Here is a 20,121-nt window from a genome sequence, read left to right as displayed (position 1 = left end):
AAGAGTTGAAACTTAAACCTCATCTAATACGATTTGGGCTCGGGCGCGCTCGGCGTGGCGGTTCGCGGTCTACCCACGTACTTGTAATTAGTGACTCCCTCAATCGTTCACTCGCCCCGACCTAAATTCCCAACAGCCATCGGCCCGCCTCCTCCTCAAGCCGCCGCCTCGTCCTCGCCCTCGTCATCGTCATCCTCCACCGTCGGGAAGCCTCCTCCTCCTCCACCACCACCTCCTCCTCCAATCAGCCTCCTCCGTCGGGACCCTCAAACCTCCTCCTCCGCCGGCAAACCTCATCCAGTCATCCTCCGTCAGCAAGAGGTTTTTTGAAGCATTAAATAATATTATTGTTTTACATCTTAATGTGCTCACTGATTTGTAAATTTATTGTAGCTAATCATTTATTTAGATCATTATGTAAACTCATGTGAGAAAGGAGCATGCTCTCAAGAATCCTTGAGATAAAAATTGAATATGGTAGTAGTTTTTGGTTTCAGTTAAACATTGGTGAGCAATCAAGTTCTTGGAGAGTGAAGAATTGATATCTAGCATTATTTTTCATTGAACCATACTTAGTCTGGGAGATGATTTGAGTGTGTTATTAGACCATAGCATCTATAAATTAATATATGCTTCTTGAAAAGGGTCTTAGAGTGTCTTAACAAACTGACATCAATAGCTGTAGGGAAACAAGTCAGCTATTTATCTCACTAGTTTCTTCTTTCTAAATTTTTCTGTGCCTTTATAATTCTGAAAGATTGGAACATTATTGAAATGCCCTAACCCCTTACATACTTCTCTGGAAACAGTATACACACTGATTGCAATATGAAATGATAGGCTTAAAGATTTAATCTTTATGCTTATTTCAAACTGATATTATTTTGTTTAATCTGAATAACAGATTAGAAGGTCGATAGGGAAAACTATTACGAGGCAACATTAGAATGTCTACTTTTACTACATAGAAGTGCTTTCAAGTTCCTTTCAATCTAGCCCTCTCATTTTCTCTTTTAAACAATTACACTTATTTTAATTTTTTAGATATTTCTCAAAAAGTTAAGCTTTTCATTAGGAGTTTATGACTATATTTTATTTGCTTGGTAAATATGTCTTTTCTTTATTGTTGCATGTGAAGACTTGTGTTTCAAATGACAATTTTCTAATTTTGTATTTGGTCTGTCCATCTCAGATAACTTGGTCTTCTACTTATTTGTATTAAATTAAATATTGCAGCCCCTGCAATACTTCTCAATATAAAACCACATCACAATAATCCAATTTGTGCAAAAGCATGTGTTTATGTGCGTCTCTGTGTGCCTGTACAAGTCAACTCAGTGACTCAGTTAAATTTTATAAGATTTTAGCTCTCCACTCAGGGAGAAACGCATCCATGGAAGACCATGAGGAGTGGTCATCGGACTCCGAGGTGGGTGATGCCTTGGATTGGTTGGATGCGAGGGAAGGCCTTGATGGCGATGCCTCGTCTGCCACCTTCTCCACTACAGCAGCACGGCGCCCCAATGCGCACGGCGGTGTGTTATCTCGACCCCTCCAGCCCCTTTCGAATCGTAACCAGAAGTACACGTCTCATATTCGTGCCAATCCATTAGAGGTGGTCTTCCTCTTGCTTGCTCTCTCTAGAGTTTCATTTGCTTCATTTGTACGCTTTATTTGTGGAAAATCCAAAATTTTAGATGAGCTACCTCGTGATTCTAACTATGAGGGTTCCATTTTGCTTGCAGGAGTGGGAAGGGAGATTGAATGTGGGAATGTCGAATTCCGTGACAACTGCAATACGTGATAGTGTTCGAGAGATGTCCATCGGGAGGACGAGGCATTCAGAGAAAGCAGATCGTGCAACAGTCGAGCAGGTTTTGTGATCTTCTATCTTTTTTCCATCTTTGGTGGTGCTGTAATTGGCAGAACATGGTTGAAAAGTATTTAGATTTCTTCCGGTCATGGTTATTATTTAACTTGTATGTTTTGTTGCAAATATTTTGTTGATCGCAGAACAGGATGCAAGTGCTCTCAATTAAGCATCTCATTGCTCTCTCTCTCTCTCTCTCTCTCTCTCTCTCTCTATATATATATATATATATGTATTTATATATATATTGTGCATTTGAGGACTTTGATTATTATTTAGCTTTTATGATTGATTATTATTTAGCTTTTATGATTGAAGCTAGGTATTTGCAAGTTACGCTACTTTTCATTTTGCTTGTGCTGTTGATAGGAAGTAAATTTAACCAGTCTTCAAGATTCTAAGTTATGCAAGGGAACAAATTTTTAGCATGTGTCGTTATTAGCTGTCTTTTGACAACCAAATTTACTCTTTCTAATATTGTCTCTTATATAATCTTCTTCATGATGGGAATGCTGAAATGATCCCTCCATCAATAGTTCTACTTATCATTTTGTCACACACACACAAAAAAAAAATCTACTTATCATTTGATGTCTAGTATTAACCTTGTGGAGTGTGCTCCACTTTTATCTTCAATTCCAGCCTTAAATTTGACCTAGGCCAGCCATGAGTTGAACTGCTCTCTTTTTAATTATCTCTGACATGGAATCCTAGTGTGGAACACCTAGTCACTCACAATTATTCTAATAATCAAGTCAAGTTTTTTTCTGAACTATACATTGGTTCATATTTGGGGGTTTACATGTATGGCACAATTATAAGGAAATCTTAATATGTTGCAGGCAATTGACCCCAGAACTCGGATGGTTTTGTTCAAAATGCTTAATCGTGGTGTTTTTAATGACATAAATGGTTGCATTTCTACTGGGAAAGAGGTATCCTTTTGTTTTCCTGCACTTAGTAAAACCTAAATTTTTCCTTCTACCTTGATAGTTTTTTTTTCCTTCTTTCATTTGTTCTCACATCTCACTAATTTTCTGAACTCCATTTGTAAAGAAATAAAGAGATGTTGATAGAGATATGATATCAATTTCTAGAAGAGATGGCAACTTATATTACTATATTAGTCTGATAAGCACGCAATCATGTTTCCAGTTTAGTCTAGTTATATGATTGATAAGATGAGTTAATTCTGTCTGCACAGGCTAATGTTTATCATGCAACAAAATCTGATGGCCAGGAATTAGCAATCAAAGTGTACAAAACTTCTGTTCTTGTTTTCAAGTAAGTATTATGTTACTGTACTATATTCAAAGCTTGGACAAAAACTTGTTCTTAAGTATGGTGTGAGAGAATATTGTTTTGAATTATGTTGTTCGGAGACATCTTTGTAGATGTATCTAATTATAGTACTCTCGGGCCTCAGCTACATTCTGTTTACATGCAGGCAGACATGAGATGCGTTTCCTTGGCCTTACAGGACTTAGTGGAGCCTTAGAATTATTGTCTTTTTAGCTAGAATTCTGCAGTTTAGTAAAGTTATATGCCCTCATATATAAGTAAACATTGACCTTCCAAATTTCTTCCAATTTAATTTATTATAGTTTCTACTTTCTTGTTTTGTTGTATTTATGACTTCTAACTTCTAAGTATTTTAAGTATGCGTCACTAGATGCACCTACCTAATTCATTTGCATTATGTGGTCTGCTTACCGCTTCTATAAGCATAGAAGGTTTATAACTTTTAAGTATTGAGTAGTTGCTTTCTTTTGTTATCTTACGTGCATTCATGACTCTTCATTCTATTCTTCCCTTTCGGTTTTGCTTATATTCATTCACCTTTCGCAAGTTACTTTTTTCAATAGCTACCGAATATCTATCAGTCATCTTGGTTTAGCTATGCATGTTTACTGTTAACTTTATTGGAGTGGAACTTCTAATAATGCCTTCTCACAAAGTGAGTAATAACCATTTGTTACCTTGTTTCAGGGATAGAGACCGATATGTACAAGGAGATTATCGTTTCAGACATGGCTATTGCAAGCACAATCCTCGGAAAATGGTAAAAACATGGGCAGAGAAAGAAATGAGAAACCTTTTGCGGTGAGAGAAAGTTCTCTTGGTATATGATTTTATGCTTTTGTTTTGTTTCTTAAGCATATTGATTGTCAGGGATTTTGTGTATTGTTCATGAGTGACATTCTCAAGCAGTACTGATTTATCCGTAGGTCATCTAGCATTTGACACAGCAGGGTATTCTCTCCTAGTTTGAGCAGAACACAAAATCACTTGTGTTGCATTTTTCTTTAAGTTGTAGATGTAGATATCCTGAAGTAGAAGAAGGTGATATTTGTCTCTACTTTCTTTTAAAGATGATATCATCATTTTTATTTTATTTCTCTTATTTCATTATTATTCTTTTCTTTTCAAACTTGTTATGCAATTAATGAGCATGGTTCTACCGCCCAGAAAAGTATATAGGGGTGAAGGAGAAAATGATAATAGTATATTTGTCTCCTCATTTTAGTTTCCAAGGCAATCTCTTCTAGGATTAGCTTCACTTCTCTTTTTAGGTGTTATTTTTCAACCAGTCTCATATTTTGGGAGAAGGCTTGATGGTAATGGATGTCTAGATCTGGTGGATTCTTCTTGTATTTTATTGTCAAAATGGGATTTGTTGATTCATCATTTCCACTGCCACAGTGATGCCCATTTACATAAAAAATGTTCTCTCATATTAGAAGGAATTCTCTATTGCCTTGTCTCATTAGTAACTAAGGATTATACAAAACTTGTTTTGTTACTTAAATATCTAGAAACGGTGTATTTAATTAATTCTGATAGACAAGTTATCTACTGAACTTCTTCATTTTTTTAGTCATGATTCTTTCTTTGCTTGCAGAGTAAAAGCTTCTGGGATTAGGTGTCCAATGCCGTTGCTCTTAAGGCTTCATGTTTTGGTCATGGAATTTATAGGTACTTGTTTGTTCTAGGTATCTAAGATGTGAAGGTTTGGTTGCACAATTATGGCTTTTGTTCAGAGTTTCTTTTTTTCTTATAAATGTTACATGTACTTCAACAGTGTTGTCTAATTATTCTTTGTTTTTCTTGGACATGGTATGTGGAATTAGAGACTAAGTTTACAGGGAATTCTCTTTAGCTTAGTTAGACTTATTTATGGTTCTTATTTCAGGAAAAGCAGGGTGGGCTGCTCCTCGCCTTAAGGATGCTGCTCTATCAGAAGACAAGTTGCGTGAATGTTATGTGGAGGTACAGTCAAACTTCTCTACTCTCAGCGTACTTGGTTGTAGCTGGCAACTACTGAGTTGGAAGTGAAACTCTTTTATAGACTTAGCGGAGTTAGTAATAGAGAGATAAAGGAGGTAGATGGTTTTTAAGGTATAAATTAGATGGATGATAGGGTCTAAAAGACTGAATTTTAACACAATCAAGCCTAACAGGCTGTTTTTTAATTGAGGGGTGGCTTCAAAGTCCACATCCCCCTCAATTGCCCTCAGATCAAATCTTTAATTGAATAATAATATCCTGCAGCAACCCGGAAATCAGGTATCTTTTTTTCCCTACTGTCATATGTATGAAGCATCAAATTTAGACAAACTAGTATCTGGCTTTCTTGATTTTTTGATTCACTTCATGCTGGTAAATTTTGTATGGTTTATTAGAAGTTTAGAACAAGGATGGATTTGGCTATGAATAATATTTGATTATCCAAATTGTTATGCTTCCTTACCTCGTAATTTTCTGCAATGTCCACAAATTTTACATGATTGTAATTGTCCCTTCTTAGATTATTACAACAATGCGAACCTTATACCAAAAGTGCAAGTTGGTACATGGTGATTTGAGTGAATACAACATACTTTATTTTGAGGTGAGCTATTAACTTTATTTGTATACGAAGTATTATTCTTCTTGAATGACAAGCAAATCTCATGTGTTTTACCTTCTTGTTGTTGCACTGCAGGGTCACTTATACATCATTGATGTTTCTCAATCTGTGGACCTTGATCACCCATCTGCGCTAGATTTCCTAAAGGAAGACTGCCTGCATGTTACTGTAAGTAGATTTTTTTGTCATGGTCAACTAAATTCTTATTTACTTAAGTTACAACTGTTGGCACATGCTGCTTGCAGGATTTCTTTAAAAAGCATGGGGTTGCTGTAATGACTGTGAAGGAATTATTTGATTTTGTTATTGATCTGTCTATTGCTGATGAAGATGTCGATGGTTATCTAGAAAAGGTAGCTATTTGTGCAGCGCACATCCAATTGCCTCTTCATATTGCTTTCTCTATCATGCTTTTGTTATCTTCAGACTTTTGGTCTCTTCTATTTTTATGCTTTCCGCCGAAACATTCTCATACAAGATCATTGAATTACTTCAGGTGCAGCAAAAAGTTTTGGATAGAGGAGATACAGTTGACAATGATGATGAAATTGCACCAACTGTTTTTGTCCAGGTAAAAATATGAAATCATGCAGCACAGTTAGTTACTCAGCTTCTTTTTCATTCATCAGATGTACATTCATAAGTAAAAAATGGAATATTTTATTCGGCGTTTGGTCATTACTCATTGCCAGTGGATCTGCTCCATTGTGATTCTGAGAAATATGATACATTATGGAAAATCAAATAGTATTTACCTGCTATAAGGACTTATACACTTGATAATTTAATCGTGCAAGTGTGCTAACCCTTGATGTGTTGCTGTTTTTTGGTGTTTGATCATGTTATGCACGGTTTACTCTTGAAGACAGTGGACTATATAAAGCAATGTGAGTCGGATCTTGTTCAGATGGCAATGCTTTCACGCCCTTCATTCGCCTATGAGCCAACTGCAGATAAAATATATGACCAGCCTCTGTTAGGATTTATACGTACTAGAACTGAAGGCTCTGAACAGCAGGAGGAAGTAGCAATACAATCAAATATGCAGAATAAGTGTTCTTTGGTGGATAAAACTGACACAGACACAGACACAGACACAGACACAGAGGACGATGAATCTTCTGCCGACACTGATGAAGAAGGTTCAGGCTACAAGGTTGAGCCCAAGCTGGATCCTGAAGAAAAAAGAGCAGCTCGGAAAGAGAATAAGAAGAAAGTAAAAGAAGAAAAAAGAGAGTCTCGCAAGACTAAAATCCCAAAGGCTGAGAAGAAAAAGAGGAAAAAACTGGCAAAAGCCAAGTGTAAGAGGTAGTAGCTTTCTTTTACTGTCCGCGAGGAAAATTTTGTAATGTTAAAATAAATTTCAAGTAGGAATTGTTGCTTTATTCTTTGAGCCCCTTTATATGAAATTCTCTTGTTAGCGTCTGGGGTCTACCTGATATGTGGCCGTGTGGGATATGTTAAAAAAGGAATAGTATTTTCCATAATTGGGTTGTATCCTGTCACGCTAAGCATTTCTAATTTCATCCTACAACTTGTAACAGAACTCTTTGGATCATTCACCTAGTTAAAAGAAATTTGAGAAACGAATAATTTTCCAGAATCGCATTGATAATTTCAGTTAACTACGTGTATTTCAGCATCCTACAAATGGGACCTCTTGAAGTAAGATACAGATAAGCTGGTAAAGAGAAACAAGTAGAGCGACGCAAAGAATGCTTCATGGTGACATGAATAATTTTCCTACAAGTCCCACTACAGGACGAGTAACTTGATGTACATTACTGAGACTGAAATGATGTCATATGTCATATGGTGCAATCCTGGTAACATACATTTCGATACCAATCAAATATAACAAATCCATCCATTTCATAGACAGATACCAAGAAATGGTTTGCATCCATTTCAAAGTCAAAATAGACAATTTTCAATGCCATAAAGTTCCAACATAAACTAAGATAACCAAAAGAGTAATTGCAGACAAGGAAGAACTTAAAATGTCATAACAATAAAAACTTTTATATGTTAACTCTAAACAGCATTCTTTGGCACAATGCCACGCTTAAAAGATAAATATATCATGCGACTGCAATATGAAGACCCGCAACACTTCCTCTGCCCTCGGTGAATCATCATAGTTCCAGTCAATCAAATGTGAAACACAAGTATTGCAAGGCAGCATCTTGATCTGTGAGAGTTAAGTTGAAGTTTGCATGTTCACCTAGAAGGTGGAGGAACCTGAGATTTTGCCATCCCCACCCATACAACAATGCCAACTGCAAGAATCACCCACCCCAGTATGTCGTACGTCAGATCACTGCTTTTGTTCTTCTTTGACACCTGGGCAGCGTAAGGATGAAAAGATGATTAGATTTTCATAACCATCAAACTGTGAAATGGAATAGGGTACTATATAGATGACATCAGAACCCTAAGACGACTTCAAGAAAAACATACACAAGTTTTAATACACTCATCTGATTAACTTTGTCAAATCTATCGAAAATACTCTCAAAATAATGAAATCATAGTCAACATTAAGGGCCCTCATCTACAGAAATTAATCAGAAATTTAGGTCGGCAATATAAAGAGACAGATCTTCTAGATGAATGGTACCAAATACGGATTCAAACTAATATAAAAACTAGAAAGTACAGATAAGTGTTGTGATCTCTCACTATATCAAACAAGTGCATCGCAAATCTAGTCATTGACGTATACAGAAAATGGTTCCTACAAAATTAATTCTTTCTCCTCTTTGGCTTGTATTAAGCAAACAGCATGGGTTAGAACACTGATAAGTTGTTACCAAAATAATTCTAAGCATTCCAGAAATGGTTCTTCCATAACAGTACATCAGAACCCCGATAAATTTTTAGCCAAAAACCCTGTGAACAAACGAAATCCAAAGCATTCAAATTAAAAATAAAAACTAAAAAAGCATGTAGCCTAATGTCTGCTTATTAGCTATTGTAACTATTGTAATTAATCTTGATGAAAAGAAGATACACATAATACCTTCACATTTGAGGCAGAGGATGCTCCTTGTGAAACCTGTTGACTGGCCATCTGCCTATGGAGCTCTAAATGCAGTTCGGGTGCCTAACAAAGTTAGCTTCTATAAGTTGAAAATAACATTTACATAAAGATATGTGGAAGTAAGCCATATAAATATGTGAGTGTATATATATATATATATATATATATATATATATATATATATATATATATATATATATTCATACATATACATGATATACAATTGTCTCATTTTGAAATGATAATATAACTATATAAGTATAAAGATGCTTCAGAGATATGAATCAACATTCTTCAATTGCAGTGTATTACAATTTTTTTTCGAAAATAGTAAGGATACAGAACATAAATACATATAACACATAACATCAAGTGCTACATTGGTGGCCAAAAGCATTAAGTAGAAAAAATGAGAGTAATATCAGGTGTCAATACACAGAATAAACCCAGTTGTGAATGCTACCGGATGCTAATGAGTGCAGCATGAAAGTCTTCCAAGATTGGACAGTCTCCATAAAATTGCAGTTCCCTGTGTCATTACTCCTAGTTCAGCGCCCCGAGATTCCCAGAGGGCATGGAATGCTGCTTAACCAACATCCTTCTACAGACATTTGCTGCTGTGCAAACTGAACCACCACTGTGTAGGGTCAAGGTTTAAAGTAGAAATCCAAAAATTCAACCTAGGAAATAATTCTCCAGGACCACTAATCGATAACAAGCACCAACAAAATTTCCTTTATCTAACTTTGCCTACTTAGACATTCAAGATCTCCACTAGTCGTAATGTACTAAAAGGTGGAATTGGCATATAAATTACTGAAGTACTGGACAGTGACCATGCAATAGGCAGGTCATATAATAAGAAAAATAAGTGAAGTTAGTTTACAAATATCCACATGTAAAATTTGACAGGCAAATATTTAAATAGTAAGTCATGAACATTTCATGCTTATCTTTCTTATATCTGCTTATGCTTGATTAAGAACTACACAGACGCATTTGACACGGGATATTCAAGGGACAAAGAAAATTGAACAAAACTTTAACAGATTAAATGACTAATTAACTGCAAAGCAAGTTGGGCAGTATTATGATATTATCATATCCTACACTTCAATGACGAAATAGAAAGATGGGGACTACCTTGGCTGATAGACTCAATGACTTCATATAAAGCTCGTTTCCAGGATCCTGAAAGAAAACTAACCATCAATTCACCATGATTATCTTATAGAACTATATGGAAGGTAGATACATAACAAAGAAGATAAATACCTCCTCAATGGCCTTCTCGAAACACTGCGTTGCCTTTGCAAAATAAACATTTGCCATCTCGTGATCAGAAATGAAGAAGGCATGGGACGTGTGAGCATTCCCTAAGCACCAGAGGGTGTCGTGCTTCCTTGGATTCACCTCCAACGCTTCCTCCAGCTTGGACACAGCATCTATATAACTAAAACTATCAAATAAGATTGCAACTTTGGCAACAGCCCGCCTAAAAATTAGTCCCATCTTGACGCAGATCCATACCTTGGACATACTTCACAGAATCAGGCCCATTTTGGAACTGCGATAACTCAAGAAGCGCTCCTCCCCATCTCGTCAGATTCTACACAAAGAGCAATCTATGTTTTAGCGTTTCCGACCAATCAGACTACAAACAAGAAGCGAACGGAAGGGAGATGAGAGAAATCGCACGTCGGCATCGAGGGGATCCTTGGAGTAGGCGGCCTCGGCGGTCTGGCGCGCGTGCTCGAAGAAGACAAGGCGGTCGATATCGTTCTGAGGCATCTCCATGGATTCCAAAGATCGAAAATGGACGAAGGAAGAACCCTAACGACCTCCGTCTCGATCGAATGAGAGAAGAAAAGTTAGGGTTTTGGACGAGAACGGGGGAGGTAAAAAAAACGGAGGTTTATAAGTAATGACGATAATTTTAAGTTCGGGTATGGCCGTATGGGGTATGTCTAGGGAGTAGGGACTCTTTTTAGGGACATTTGCAACAAAACTCTTTAAATTTTAATAATAGTAATATTGACCTTTTAGAAACTGAGTGAATTTATTTTCTAAATTCGATGCACATATTTTTATACGGAATCCATATAATATAATTTATATAGAAGATTACAAAAAAAAAATACTTAATTTTCTTATTATTAAAATTTAAGAGGTTTTCTAATACAAATAATTCAACTAATGCTGCCTGCTACTCTCATTTTTGATGCTAGTATCCATATGCGAATTATTCGCCGACCTTACCCCGAACTCAGGGCCAGGGGTGGGATCTTTGAGCCTTCACTTGATCAACCGGGTCCGGGGAGAAGACTTGGCCCTTTTTGTACTGTCTATTCTATAATGTAAGTTTACTACTATTGCATTCTCTTTAACAGTCTGGTAGTATTTTTATCCAGTGAGGTGAGTGGGGTGTTAGTTTTCTTGACTCCGTTCTCTTCTCTGGCAGCAGATTAGCAGAGAAATGATCTAATAAAAGATCTTGACAGCTTGTGATTGTTCTTTCTACATGATCTTTTTGTACTAGCGAAAGTGATTACTCCTGCCACGATCCATGTCGGGGTTACGGATTCCGTCAAGTAAATTTTGCGTACGACCAATCCATATCTTCTTAGAATTTAAAGGGTCTTGTTCATATTAAGATTAAATGTAGGTGGTGATATGCACAGAGATTGCCCATTGCCAAGAATGATGCGCAATCAGCTGTCGGTCAACTTCTTAGGGGCAATTTTAATACCGAGATAAGCGGAAAGCCAGGCTGACTTCTGGTTGCCGTCCACTGGCCGGCAGTGCGTATCCAACCGTTCAAATTAAGTTTATCCTCCATTAATAAGAATAAGAACAAGAATAACTCCGTAAAGAGTCTTCTCCCAACTACCTCTCTCAAAACACAAACCCCGAATAAACCGAAGAATATAGTTGGTTCCTCTAGGGCTTGGGTAAGGGATCCGGGTTTAAAGATGGGAGGCGAGATAAGGGTCGCCTCAGCGTTGGTGTTGGCGGCTTTGGTGGCGGCGGCGATTGGCAGCGCCGCCGCCGGGGGTCGCCGGGAGGTCGAGGGAGTGCAGCCGCTGTCGCAGATCGCGATACATAGGGCGAGGATTGCGATCGATAAGTCGGCGTTCGTCAAGGTGTCGCCGCTGGTTTTGGGAGCTCAGGTACTTGCCGGAGCTCAGGAAATATATTGGTTTCCCCACGTTTCCACCGTGGTCGAAAAGCTTGGGAAACGTGTCCCTTGAACAAAGATTTACGCTTTATGCAGAAGATAAGCTTATGCAATTTTCACAATTGATAGGGTTCTATCTGTAAAGAATGAAAGTGTTCTCCCTTCTCGACTAATAAGACATATAAATAGTTTTCCCTGAGGGATGTACGTGCAAACTTTTGCTAAACGTAACACATGGATAGCAGGGAGAAGATACTGCATGGGTAACCGTGGAGTTCGCATGTCCTCATGCGACTTCGGATGATTGGATTGGAGTCTTCTCTCCCGCAAGAATCAAGTATTCTCACATTTGTACTAAATACTAATCATTTGACTCTGTAATTTCTCGTTAGTACATTTACTTTACTCACAACCACTGTGTTTTATTCTAATCTCAGTTCTTCGAGCTGTCCTGATGATGGAACTAGCAAAGAGCAAAAGCCGATGATATGCTCGGCTCCAATAAAGGTTGGTGAAATTTCTTATATGCTGGATTGCTAGTGGATTAAAATGTTGTTTATTTTGATAATTCAACTAATGTTACTATTGTGATATTGATTATAGTATCAATACACAAATTATTCCTCGAATTACATAAACTCGGGGAAGGGATCTTTGAAGCTTCAATTGATCAATCAGAGAGCAGACTTTTCCCTTGCATTGTTTAGTGGCGGTCTTTCTAATGTAAGTTCAGTTAAACCTGTTCATCTATTGCATTATGGTTCAAAAAGTATGTTCTAGTTGTCTTTTTTGCTGGAATTGCTGATTTTATCATATCTTGTGTCTGCTAGTCATCCTACTACTAAAACTATCATTTGCATTTAATTACTGAATTCTTAATTCTTGCATTTAAGGACTAATTTGCATATGATGACCGCAGCCGAAACTTATCGCAGTATCAAATACAATTTCTTTTGCAAATCCAAAAGCTCCAGTTTATCCACGTCTCGCACAGGGAAAAGCTTGGAATGAGGTTAGCTGGTCGTTCTTTAATGTATCCTGGCATTATGATTCTTGTAACTAATCTTTCTTATTCATGCTGTCTTGTTTTAAGCTGCTGTCTTCTATTTGCAATGTGTTACTAAAGTTATACATCCAGTGCCCTTGGAGGAGAAGATTGGTGAAGAACCTAAAATTTTGACTACGGAGCAATTTCAAAGTTGTATCCTGTGTTTTGATGTATTAATAACAAAAATAGTTGTTTGAGGCTTGGAAATACCCAGCCGAACCAGTGAAAACTAAGATACACGCAGTTTCACAAGTTCAATTTCTCCTTTACATGGTGACCTATTACTTCTGTCTGCCTGTGTGAAAGTTTTCTATCATGATACTATTGTCTTCTGTATCTCGATGCAATATGAGTGAGCTGTGTAGCTTGGGACTGTGAAACTTGGCAATAGTCAGATTGTTAAAATCTCTCTGTTTCTCACAATATGTTAAGCCCAGTTGGCTGTAATGTAACTATTTCAGTTTTTTTATGCAACTGTTCCACTTACGAATACTTGAGTAAAATCTTAAAAGGCATAACTCTCTTGCTTTTTCCTAAAACTGCCAGATAAAAGACACCATCTGCAAGCAGGTAGCTTATCTGCTATCTGTTTACTAAGCTTGATTGATTTGAATTGTATTTAACTCCACAAACTTATAGTGAACACAACAGAATCCAGAATTTGCTTCATATTAATCGATTATACATTGGAAGGAGGAAATTGGCAAAAACTTGAGTAGACAGTAGTCTGTACTTTTGTTGAAAAATTCGGCTGCAGCTCTGGAAACGTTTTTAACGTTAGCATTTGTCCATATTAGTTGATTTTGTTATATCACAGTGATAAGCCACTAGTAGTGTAATTTACATCAATTTTAAACAAATATTGTGAAAACAGACTTCAAGTTTTACAAAATTGATATATTTGTTCTACCTATATAATCCATGAAGATCCTCCATGTTACTTTCCAGAGTTTAAAATTCTGTCTTACTCATTGCCTTTATCTTCAGATGACTGTGACCTGGACAAGTGGGTACAACATCAATGAGGCACTTCCATTTGTCAAATGGGGTATGAAGCAGGGACCTCCAACTCGCTCACCAGCTGGGACACTCACATTCAGTCGTGGAAGCATGTGTGGTATGACTGTCACTGACATGATTAATATTGCTAGTTTGATGCAATGGTAGCATACCAGACAAAATTTAATTCTGTTATAAACCATGTGCTAATTTTTTTCTTACTGTTGGGGACTTATGCAGGTTCACCAGCACGAACAGTTGGATGGAGAGATCCTGGGTTTATCCACACAAGTTTCTTAAAGGATTTGTGGCCAAATGTCGAGTATGAATTCAAGACGTGACTAGAAAGTTAGCTTCTTCGAATGCTAAATATTTTCTATTTTAAATTTTAGGTACTATTACAAGGTCGGTCACCGTCTTTCCAATGGATCTTACGTTTGGGGCAAGCCTTATTCTTTCCGAGCATCCCCTTATCCTGGTCAAAACTCACTACAGCGAGTTATTATTTTTGGTGACATGGGAAAGGTGCACTCCTGTTTTCCATTTCAAATGGACCTAAATTTTTATATATGCCATTAATAAGATTAACAAGCTGAGATGGGCATGATAATGTCATGTTTTACTTACCTTCTGTAAATTTTGGAACTTGAGAGTATGGAAGTTTCTTACTTTATCAGTGACGAGCATTGATCAAGGAGGTAGATCTCTAACACCTTCTTGGTGCTTTTGTTCTCAGGCAGAAAGGGATGGATCCAATGAGTACAGTAATTACCAGCCTGGATCACTGAATACTACAGATACAATTGTCAAGGACATGGACAACATAGACATTGTTTTCCATATAGGAGATATCACATATGCAAATGGGTATATTTCACAATGGGATCAGTTTACATCTCAGGTGGAACCAATTGCTTCAAGGGTGCCATATATGATTGCAAGGTTTCCCTTTACTCTTCATCCAAGTCTTTATGAGGTTGGTCAAATTACTCACTGAGTCTTAGGTTATCTTGTAATAGTTGTATATGTGTGATGCAGTGGTAATCATGAAAGAGATTGGACTGGGACAGGATCATTCTATGACACGAAAGATTCTGGAGGGGAATGTGGTGTATTAGCTGAGACCATGTTTTATGTGCCAGCAGAGAATAGAGCAAACTTTTGGTGAGCAAAATACCATCTGTCTATATCATTATGATTAGGAGTAATAATTTGGTTGAACTAGCAAAATTAAGACCAAAATTCTGGACTTTTCACTAAAATAATGTCATTTATAGCAAAACTATCTCGTATGATTTCTATTCAACAGGTATTCTACAGACTTTGGTATGTTCCGCTTCTGTATAGCAGACACTGAGCATGATTGGAGACCAGGATCCGAGCAGTATAAGTTTATAGAAAACTGCCTGGCATCAGCAGATAGGAAGCAGCAGCCATGGTTGATATTTGCTGCCCATCGTGTTCTTGGCTATTCTTCTAATTCATATTATGCCTTGGAGGGTTCATTTGAAGAACCCATGGGAAGGGATAGCCTTCAGAATCTCTGGCAAAAGTACAGGGTCGATATTGCATTTTATGGTCATGTACACAACTATGAGAGGACTTGCCCAATCTACCAGGTTAACAGATCTTTTCTTCTGCTCTTAAATAGTCAGAGTTAGAATTTAGCATCTTTAGATATTTTTTGAGGCAGTAAAAGAAAAAGGTAGTGTCGTGTGTGTGTATATATATATATGATAGGATTTTAATGATAATGAGAGTGAAATATAGGGGCCGCAAATTTTGAAGTTTCTTCTCTTTTTTCTACATCTGTTCGTAGCTTTGCCAGTCCACATAACATGTATATTTTGTCTCAACAGAACCAGTGCATGGACAATGAGAAATCTCATTACTCTGACACGATGAACGGGACCATCCACATCGTTGTAGGGGGCGGAGGCAGCCATTTGTCAGACTTCACAACTGCAGTTCCAAATTGGAGTATCTACCGAGACTTTGATTATGGCTTCGTCAAATTAACTGCATTCAACCATTCTTCACTCCTTGTTGAGTACAAGAGAAGCAGTGATGGCAATGTATACGACTCCTTCACCATCTCCAGAGATTATAGGGATGTCTTGGCCTGTGTACCAGGTAGTTGTTCACCGAAGACATTGGCCTCTTAAGAGGCGAGGATCTTCATATATGGCTTAAAAAGTTTGGAGCTTGTTTCCTGGCTTTGATTCATTGCTACCCAAATTTGTAAAGGCCCCCCATTGCAGCTGAAATGGTACTTTTATTATTTGACAGATAGGTAGTTATTATCAGTTATGTGCTGTGAGAATAAGAATGCTATAACTTCAGATAACATTGAATAAATAATTTCTTCATGAAGTCTCTTATTGGAGAGGTTGTGACACTGAATGTCTTCGCAAGGTTGAATAAGTATGTTTATTTTTTGCATGAAATGTTCAAATTGGAACATTCGTAATTATTGGTAGTAAATCCTCTAATAACCTGTGTATGGCCATAATGGTTCAATGTATTCATTGAAAGATGTAACCTTTGGCTCAAATGCAAACTTAAAATAAGAAATCAGTTGCTGAATACAAATCACAGGACATAACAACATCTCATGTAAACTTTGGCTAGAAAGACCCTTTGCAACTACAGATGAAAGGTTTGACTTATCGATCCTCCTTGTGCAGTATTTGTGTTGTTGTTGTTGATTTGCTTAATGCCTCCAGCGTTGTTAATGTATCTAATCCCTGTTAAAGCGAAAGGCTCGTCTTCGTCGGCATGACCACCTTCTGCTGTGCAACTTTGATGATGATCAGATTTGCCTTCCTTGTACTCCTCCTCCACTCTTTGCGGAGCCTTTTCTACTTTCTTGATGAATAATTTCCCAAAGCTGGGACCGCTGCAGAAGTAGCTGCGTCCGTTCTCGTGCTCTCCGTGGCTCGCACTCTTGAAGAGAAGTATATCCGTCCTGAGAAAGATCAATGGTTCGCTCTGTTCGGATCCAACCGAGAGATACATAGAAGGAATAAAGAAGAAGAGAAAGAAGAACGTACTTGTCAACCTTCCTTTCCTTTGCCGATGGTTTACTAGACTCGGCCACAGCAAGTGATAGATATCTCCTAAAGATTAGACATATGCAGAGTCTGGTGAATTCTTCGCGGATTTTAATTAATGGATCGAATTGATACGTGAAGCGATTAACTAACTTACCCACGCTTGGCTGGGAAATTTAGATCCGTCCTGAGGAGGAGATAATTGAGGCGTTTTTATCATCACAGTTTTTTTTTTTTAAATTAAGGATTTGTAAAAAAAAATGGCAGGTAGACTTACGCACGATGGCAGTTGCTAATCAGTAATCTTCCAACTGCTCCCGCCATCCTGGGAACTAATAAAGGTGGTCAGATTAATTTCTCCCTGTCACTTAAATGAGTGCGATCAACAGAGAGAAGAGGATTAACGAGAAGAAGAGAGATCTAAGCTTTGGAATAGATGGAAGGTGATGAGGAAATGAATTAAGCTGCTCCACTTATCCACTAGCTCTACTTCTTATTTGTAGGAAGCTCGGAAGATGTTGATCAGGGAACTGTGTATTATTGACTTGGGAAAGTTCCTTGTAGTTCATGTAATGAATGCTCTAGTATATTAATTGAAGAATAGTAAACATTGAAATCAATATCTTATGCAGGATCCTGACTAATTAAAAGAAAGTCAATACATAAAAACAAATGGCTTCAACCGCGTCTGCAGATTTTTCCGATCTTAGACATTGACTAAGTTAGTTTTATTCGAATCCGGTCCTATCTGTTCACATTTCAGAATAAACCATTTTGCGTGTGAAGATGCCGGAAGGAGATGGTTAATTTGCAGGGTTACTTGGCAGCTCAAACTGGATGCATGCCAACTCGGTTATTTCTTCTTGTACTTTTTCTTCTTTTTTTTTGTTTCAACTTTGGCAACCAATTGCGAAGTCCCAAGTATTGCCAGTTCCAAATTTTTGTCTCGTACTTTTGGTCAAGCTAATTAGGGCTCCTTTCTGAGTACAGGAGAAGGAGTGAATGCAAATGTCTATGACTCTACCATCATTGATCTCCAGAGATTGTAGGGATGTCTTAGCCTGACGATCTTCGATCGTTAAAGATCTTTTCGCTAAAAGTGGAGTCTAAGCTCTTTGGAAGCCAACTGAGTTCAGTCAAGCAGGTTGGGTTACTTTAATGAACTCTATGCATGTTCCTATGGCCGTCGTTGAGAGAAGCTATTCGGGGCAAGTTCCTCTTGCTAGAGGCATTAGAATAATATTTTGAGTTAATTGGCTATTTCATCTGGTATTTAAGCTAGTGTTCATGAGTTTAAAGCTCGTCAGTCCTTTTTTATGTCATTGAATACATACATGAAAGAAACATTATTTATTACTCTCTACTTGACAACAAGTCAGCAGTTACAGTATTAAAAGCACCATCTTCCATATAACGAGGAAATGCAAATTAATCGACATCGAGCATCAATTCGTCAGATAAGCAATTTTGTGAACGCCATCGACCCAATCGATTCATTACATATATCTTCAAGAAAGCATGTAGTAGAGACGACAGGAAGCTACTGCTTTCTTCTACCTTACAGAGCGTAGTTTCAAGAACAAAACTTATATTATTTCAGCACAACAAAGAAAGAAAGAGAGAAAGAAAATATGTCACGATCGACATAACATATCTCACACTGCATGCATGTATGTGGCTGCGACAACCTTTGATTTCAGCTACAGATGAAAGGTCTGATTTATATGTCCTCCTGTTCCATGGTTTGTGTTTTGGTTGTTGACTTGCGTGATACGTCCTCCTGCAACTGTGCCATTGATCTCTATCTTTGCATGATCATCAGCTTTCCCCTGTGGGTCGTTTCCTGACCCCCCTTCTTTCTTCAACCTCTCCACTGTTTTCAGAGCCTCGTTTACTTTCCCGGTGAGTGATGCAGAGCTGCTGCTCCAGCAGCACCAGAAAGAACGGCAGCATCTCTGCTCGTACTCTTCGAGGATCTTCTTCACGTCATCCTCCACGGCGTCTACCTCCCCTTGCCACCTCTCTGGCTTTTTGACACCGTTGCCTTTCACGGCTTGCAGATCTTTCATGGCTTTCTTCAACTCTTCCACCTTTGCACCGATAGTACTTCCCGAGAGCTGCATGCACTGCGAAATCAAGCCCACTACCTTGCTTAGGAGATTCGCGACCGCCGTCACCGGATCCATGGCCGTCCGGCTACTGAGTTGCTACGGAGAGTAGTTTGATCGATCGAGCACAAAGTTTTTTTTTTTTTAAATAAAAAAACGGGAGCAAGGCGTCACCCCACTTGTTTACATACTAACTAAGCGGAAAAATTGAAGTGCATAAATAGCAATTGGTTGCTTATCTGGTTGGCCAGCCTCCACCAACTGCATGATGTGATGTATAAAAATTTCTTGAGAATTTTGTTCTTTTTGCTTAATTACACTTGGAACCTTATTTGCAGCCTAATTTTGTATCCTTTTATTTATTGACCACTAATTATCTAATATCTTTCATCTCGGTGTTATCAGAAAAAATTAAATAATTATTTTACCCTTAACTTTCTTCTCAGGTTTCAGATAAAGTAGTTTCGAGAGGGTTTAAATTTAATTATGTGGCAATATACTTTTTAATAAAAATTCTAATGAAAGATTTTATACATATAGTTAAATTCCCAAAAGAATTTCTTTCGAGTTATTTGGTTTCTCGGGAATTATGTAATAAAGATTGACTAGGAAAAAAGTGGCCATTTTTCCCAATCTTTATTAAATTGAGTCGAGTGCTGCCAAATAGTTCTCTGTGCCAAAGACTTCAACAACAAATCGGTCTCTCACTGCCATAAAGTTTGACCAAATGAATAGAGGGTTGTTCCAAGTCTTTAATTAGGCTAAGTGGTGTTCTCAAAGACTGCATACATACGGAACTCCATAGTGCAATAAAGATTGACCGAGTCATGCAAACCAAAAAATAATAATAGTAATAAAGAATGACCGAGGAAAAAAGAGGGTCTGCTTCCAAGTCTTTAATTAGATTAAGAA

General features: G+C 37.6%; 4 protein-coding genes and 1 long non-coding RNA gene across 9 annotated transcripts; 3 read left to right on the top strand and 2 right to left on the bottom strand.

Moving 5' to 3' along the window:
- The first annotated feature begins 2 nt into the window (after positions 1–2).
- Positions 3–7,205, top strand: LOC140786520 (uncharacterized). Of its 4 annotated transcripts, none has more exons than XM_073135007.1 (13): positions 3–321; positions 1,380–1,615; positions 1,746–1,874; positions 2,713–2,805; positions 3,075–3,154; positions 3,860–3,973; positions 4,773–4,846; positions 5,064–5,140; positions 5,679–5,762; positions 5,856–5,948; positions 6,026–6,133; positions 6,277–6,351; positions 6,646–7,205. In XM_073135007.1, the coding sequence occupies exons 2-13, from the start codon at positions 1,394–1,396 to the stop codon at positions 7,090–7,092; spliced, it is 1,596 nt and encodes a 531-aa protein (XP_072991108.1). In that variant the 5' UTR covers positions 3–321; positions 1,380–1,393; the 3' UTR covers positions 7,093–7,205. The 4 variants fall into 4 exon arrangements, with proteins under 4 accessions (XP_072991108.1, XP_072991110.1, XP_072991109.1 ...); XM_073135009.1 differs by having other exon boundaries at positions 22–321; positions 1,368–1,615; XM_073135008.1 differs by having other exon boundaries at positions 55–321; positions 1,361–1,615.
- A 428-nt stretch (positions 7,206–7,633) lies between these two features.
- On the bottom strand, positions 7,634–10,837 carry LOC140786524 (mitochondrial import receptor subunit TOM20-like). Its single transcript, XM_073135015.1, has 6 exons — positions 10,522–10,837; positions 10,354–10,432; positions 10,099–10,268; positions 9,967–10,014; positions 8,803–8,886; positions 7,634–8,123 (listed from the first exon to the last, which is right to left on the bottom strand). The coding sequence occupies exons 1-6, from the start codon at positions 10,618–10,620 to the stop codon at positions 8,001–8,003; spliced, it is 603 nt and encodes a 200-aa protein (XP_072991116.1). The 5' UTR covers positions 10,621–10,837; the 3' UTR covers positions 7,634–8,000.
- Positions 10,838–11,683: 846 nt separating this feature from the next.
- On the top strand, positions 11,684–16,421 carry LOC140787427 (probable inactive purple acid phosphatase 27). 2 transcript variants are annotated; one of them, XM_073136338.1, is made up of 12 exons: positions 11,684–11,993; positions 12,247–12,338; positions 12,439–12,508; positions 12,605–12,724; positions 12,921–13,013; positions 14,037–14,166; positions 14,289–14,370; positions 14,441–14,573; positions 14,785–14,990; positions 15,087–15,212; positions 15,358–15,667; positions 15,908–16,421. In XM_073136338.1, the coding sequence occupies exons 1-12, from the start codon at positions 11,796–11,798 to the stop codon at positions 16,211–16,213; spliced, it is 1,866 nt and encodes a 621-aa protein (XP_072992439.1). In that variant the 5' UTR covers positions 11,684–11,795; the 3' UTR covers positions 16,214–16,421. The 2 variants fall into 2 exon arrangements, with proteins under 2 accessions (XP_072992439.1, XP_072992440.1); XM_073136339.1 differs by having other exon boundaries at positions 11,691–11,993; positions 12,247–12,352.
- Positions 16,422–16,602: 181 nt separating this feature from the next.
- LOC140787428 (uncharacterized) lies at positions 16,603–17,568 on the bottom strand. Its single transcript, XM_073136340.1, has 4 exons — positions 17,379–17,568; positions 17,259–17,288; positions 17,102–17,167; positions 16,603–17,016 (listed from the first exon to the last, which is right to left on the bottom strand). The coding sequence occupies exons 1-4, from the start codon at positions 17,423–17,425 to the stop codon at positions 16,695–16,697; spliced, it is 465 nt and encodes a 154-aa protein (XP_072992441.1). The 5' UTR covers positions 17,426–17,568; the 3' UTR covers positions 16,603–16,694.
- Positions 17,569–17,844: 276 nt separating this feature from the next.
- Positions 17,845–19,398, top strand: LOC140787108 (uncharacterized). Its single transcript, XR_012108750.1, has 2 exons — positions 17,845–17,966; positions 18,092–19,398. It is a non-coding gene; the product is annotated as an uncharacterized lncRNA (long non-coding RNA).
- Positions 19,399–20,121: the final 723 nt, after the last annotated feature.

The sequence above is a fragment of the Typha latifolia genome, chromosome 4 (assembly GCF_019914945.1).
Source record: "Typha latifolia isolate L0001 chromosome 4, TyphaL0001v2, whole genome shotgun sequence".
Taxonomy (NCBI): domain Eukaryota; kingdom Viridiplantae; phylum Streptophyta; class Magnoliopsida; order Poales; family Typhaceae; genus Typha; species Typha latifolia.
Note: the sequence above shows the minus strand (reverse complement) of the source record. Positions and strands in the feature narration are given on the sequence as shown.

Coding starts and splice junctions, on each gene's coding strand:
- LOC140786524 (XM_073135015.1), bottom strand. CDS start 10,620: ATGGAGATGCCTCAGAACGATATCGACCGCCTTGTCTTCTTCGAGCAC. Junction 10,433..10,521: donor AGGATCCCCTCGATGCCGAC/GTGCGATTTCTC, acceptor CTCTTTGTGTAG/AATCTGACGAGATGGGGAGG. Junction 10,269..10,353: donor TTCTGTGAAGTATGTCCAAG/GTATGGATCTGC, acceptor TTAGTTATATAG/ATGCTGTGTCCAAGCTGGAG.
- LOC140786520 (XM_073135010.1), top strand. CDS start 1,295: ATGTGTTTATGTGCGTCTCTGTGTGCCTGTACAAGTCAACTCAGTGAC. Junction 2,806..3,074: donor GCATTTCTACTGGGAAAGAG/GTATCCTTTTGT, acceptor CTGTCTGCACAG/GCTAATGTTTATCATGCAAC. Junction 6,134..6,276: donor TCGATGGTTATCTAGAAAAG/GTAGCTATTTGT, acceptor GAATTACTTCAG/GTGCAGCAAAAAGTTTTGGA.
- LOC140787428 (XM_073136340.1), bottom strand. CDS start 17,425: ATGGCGGGAGCAGTTGGAAGATTACTGATTAGCAACTGCCATCGTGC. Junction 17,289..17,378: donor ATTAGCAACTGCCATCGTGC/GTAAGTCTACCT, acceptor TCTCCTCCTCAG/GACGGATCTAAATTTCCCAG. Junction 17,017..17,101: donor AAGGAAAGGAAGGTTGACAA/GTACGTTCTTCT, acceptor GATCTTTCTCAG/GACGGATATACTTCTCTTCA.
- LOC140787427 (XM_073136338.1), top strand. CDS start 11,796: ATGGGAGGCGAGATAAGGGTCGCCTCAGCGTTGGTGTTGGCGGCTTTG. Junction 14,167..14,288: donor CAGTCGTGGAAGCATGTGTG/GTATGACTGTCA, acceptor GGACTTATGCAG/GTTCACCAGCACGAACAGTT. Junction 14,371..14,440: donor GATTTGTGGCCAAATGTCGA/GTATGAATTCAA, acceptor TTTAAATTTTAG/GTACTATTACAAGGTCGGTC.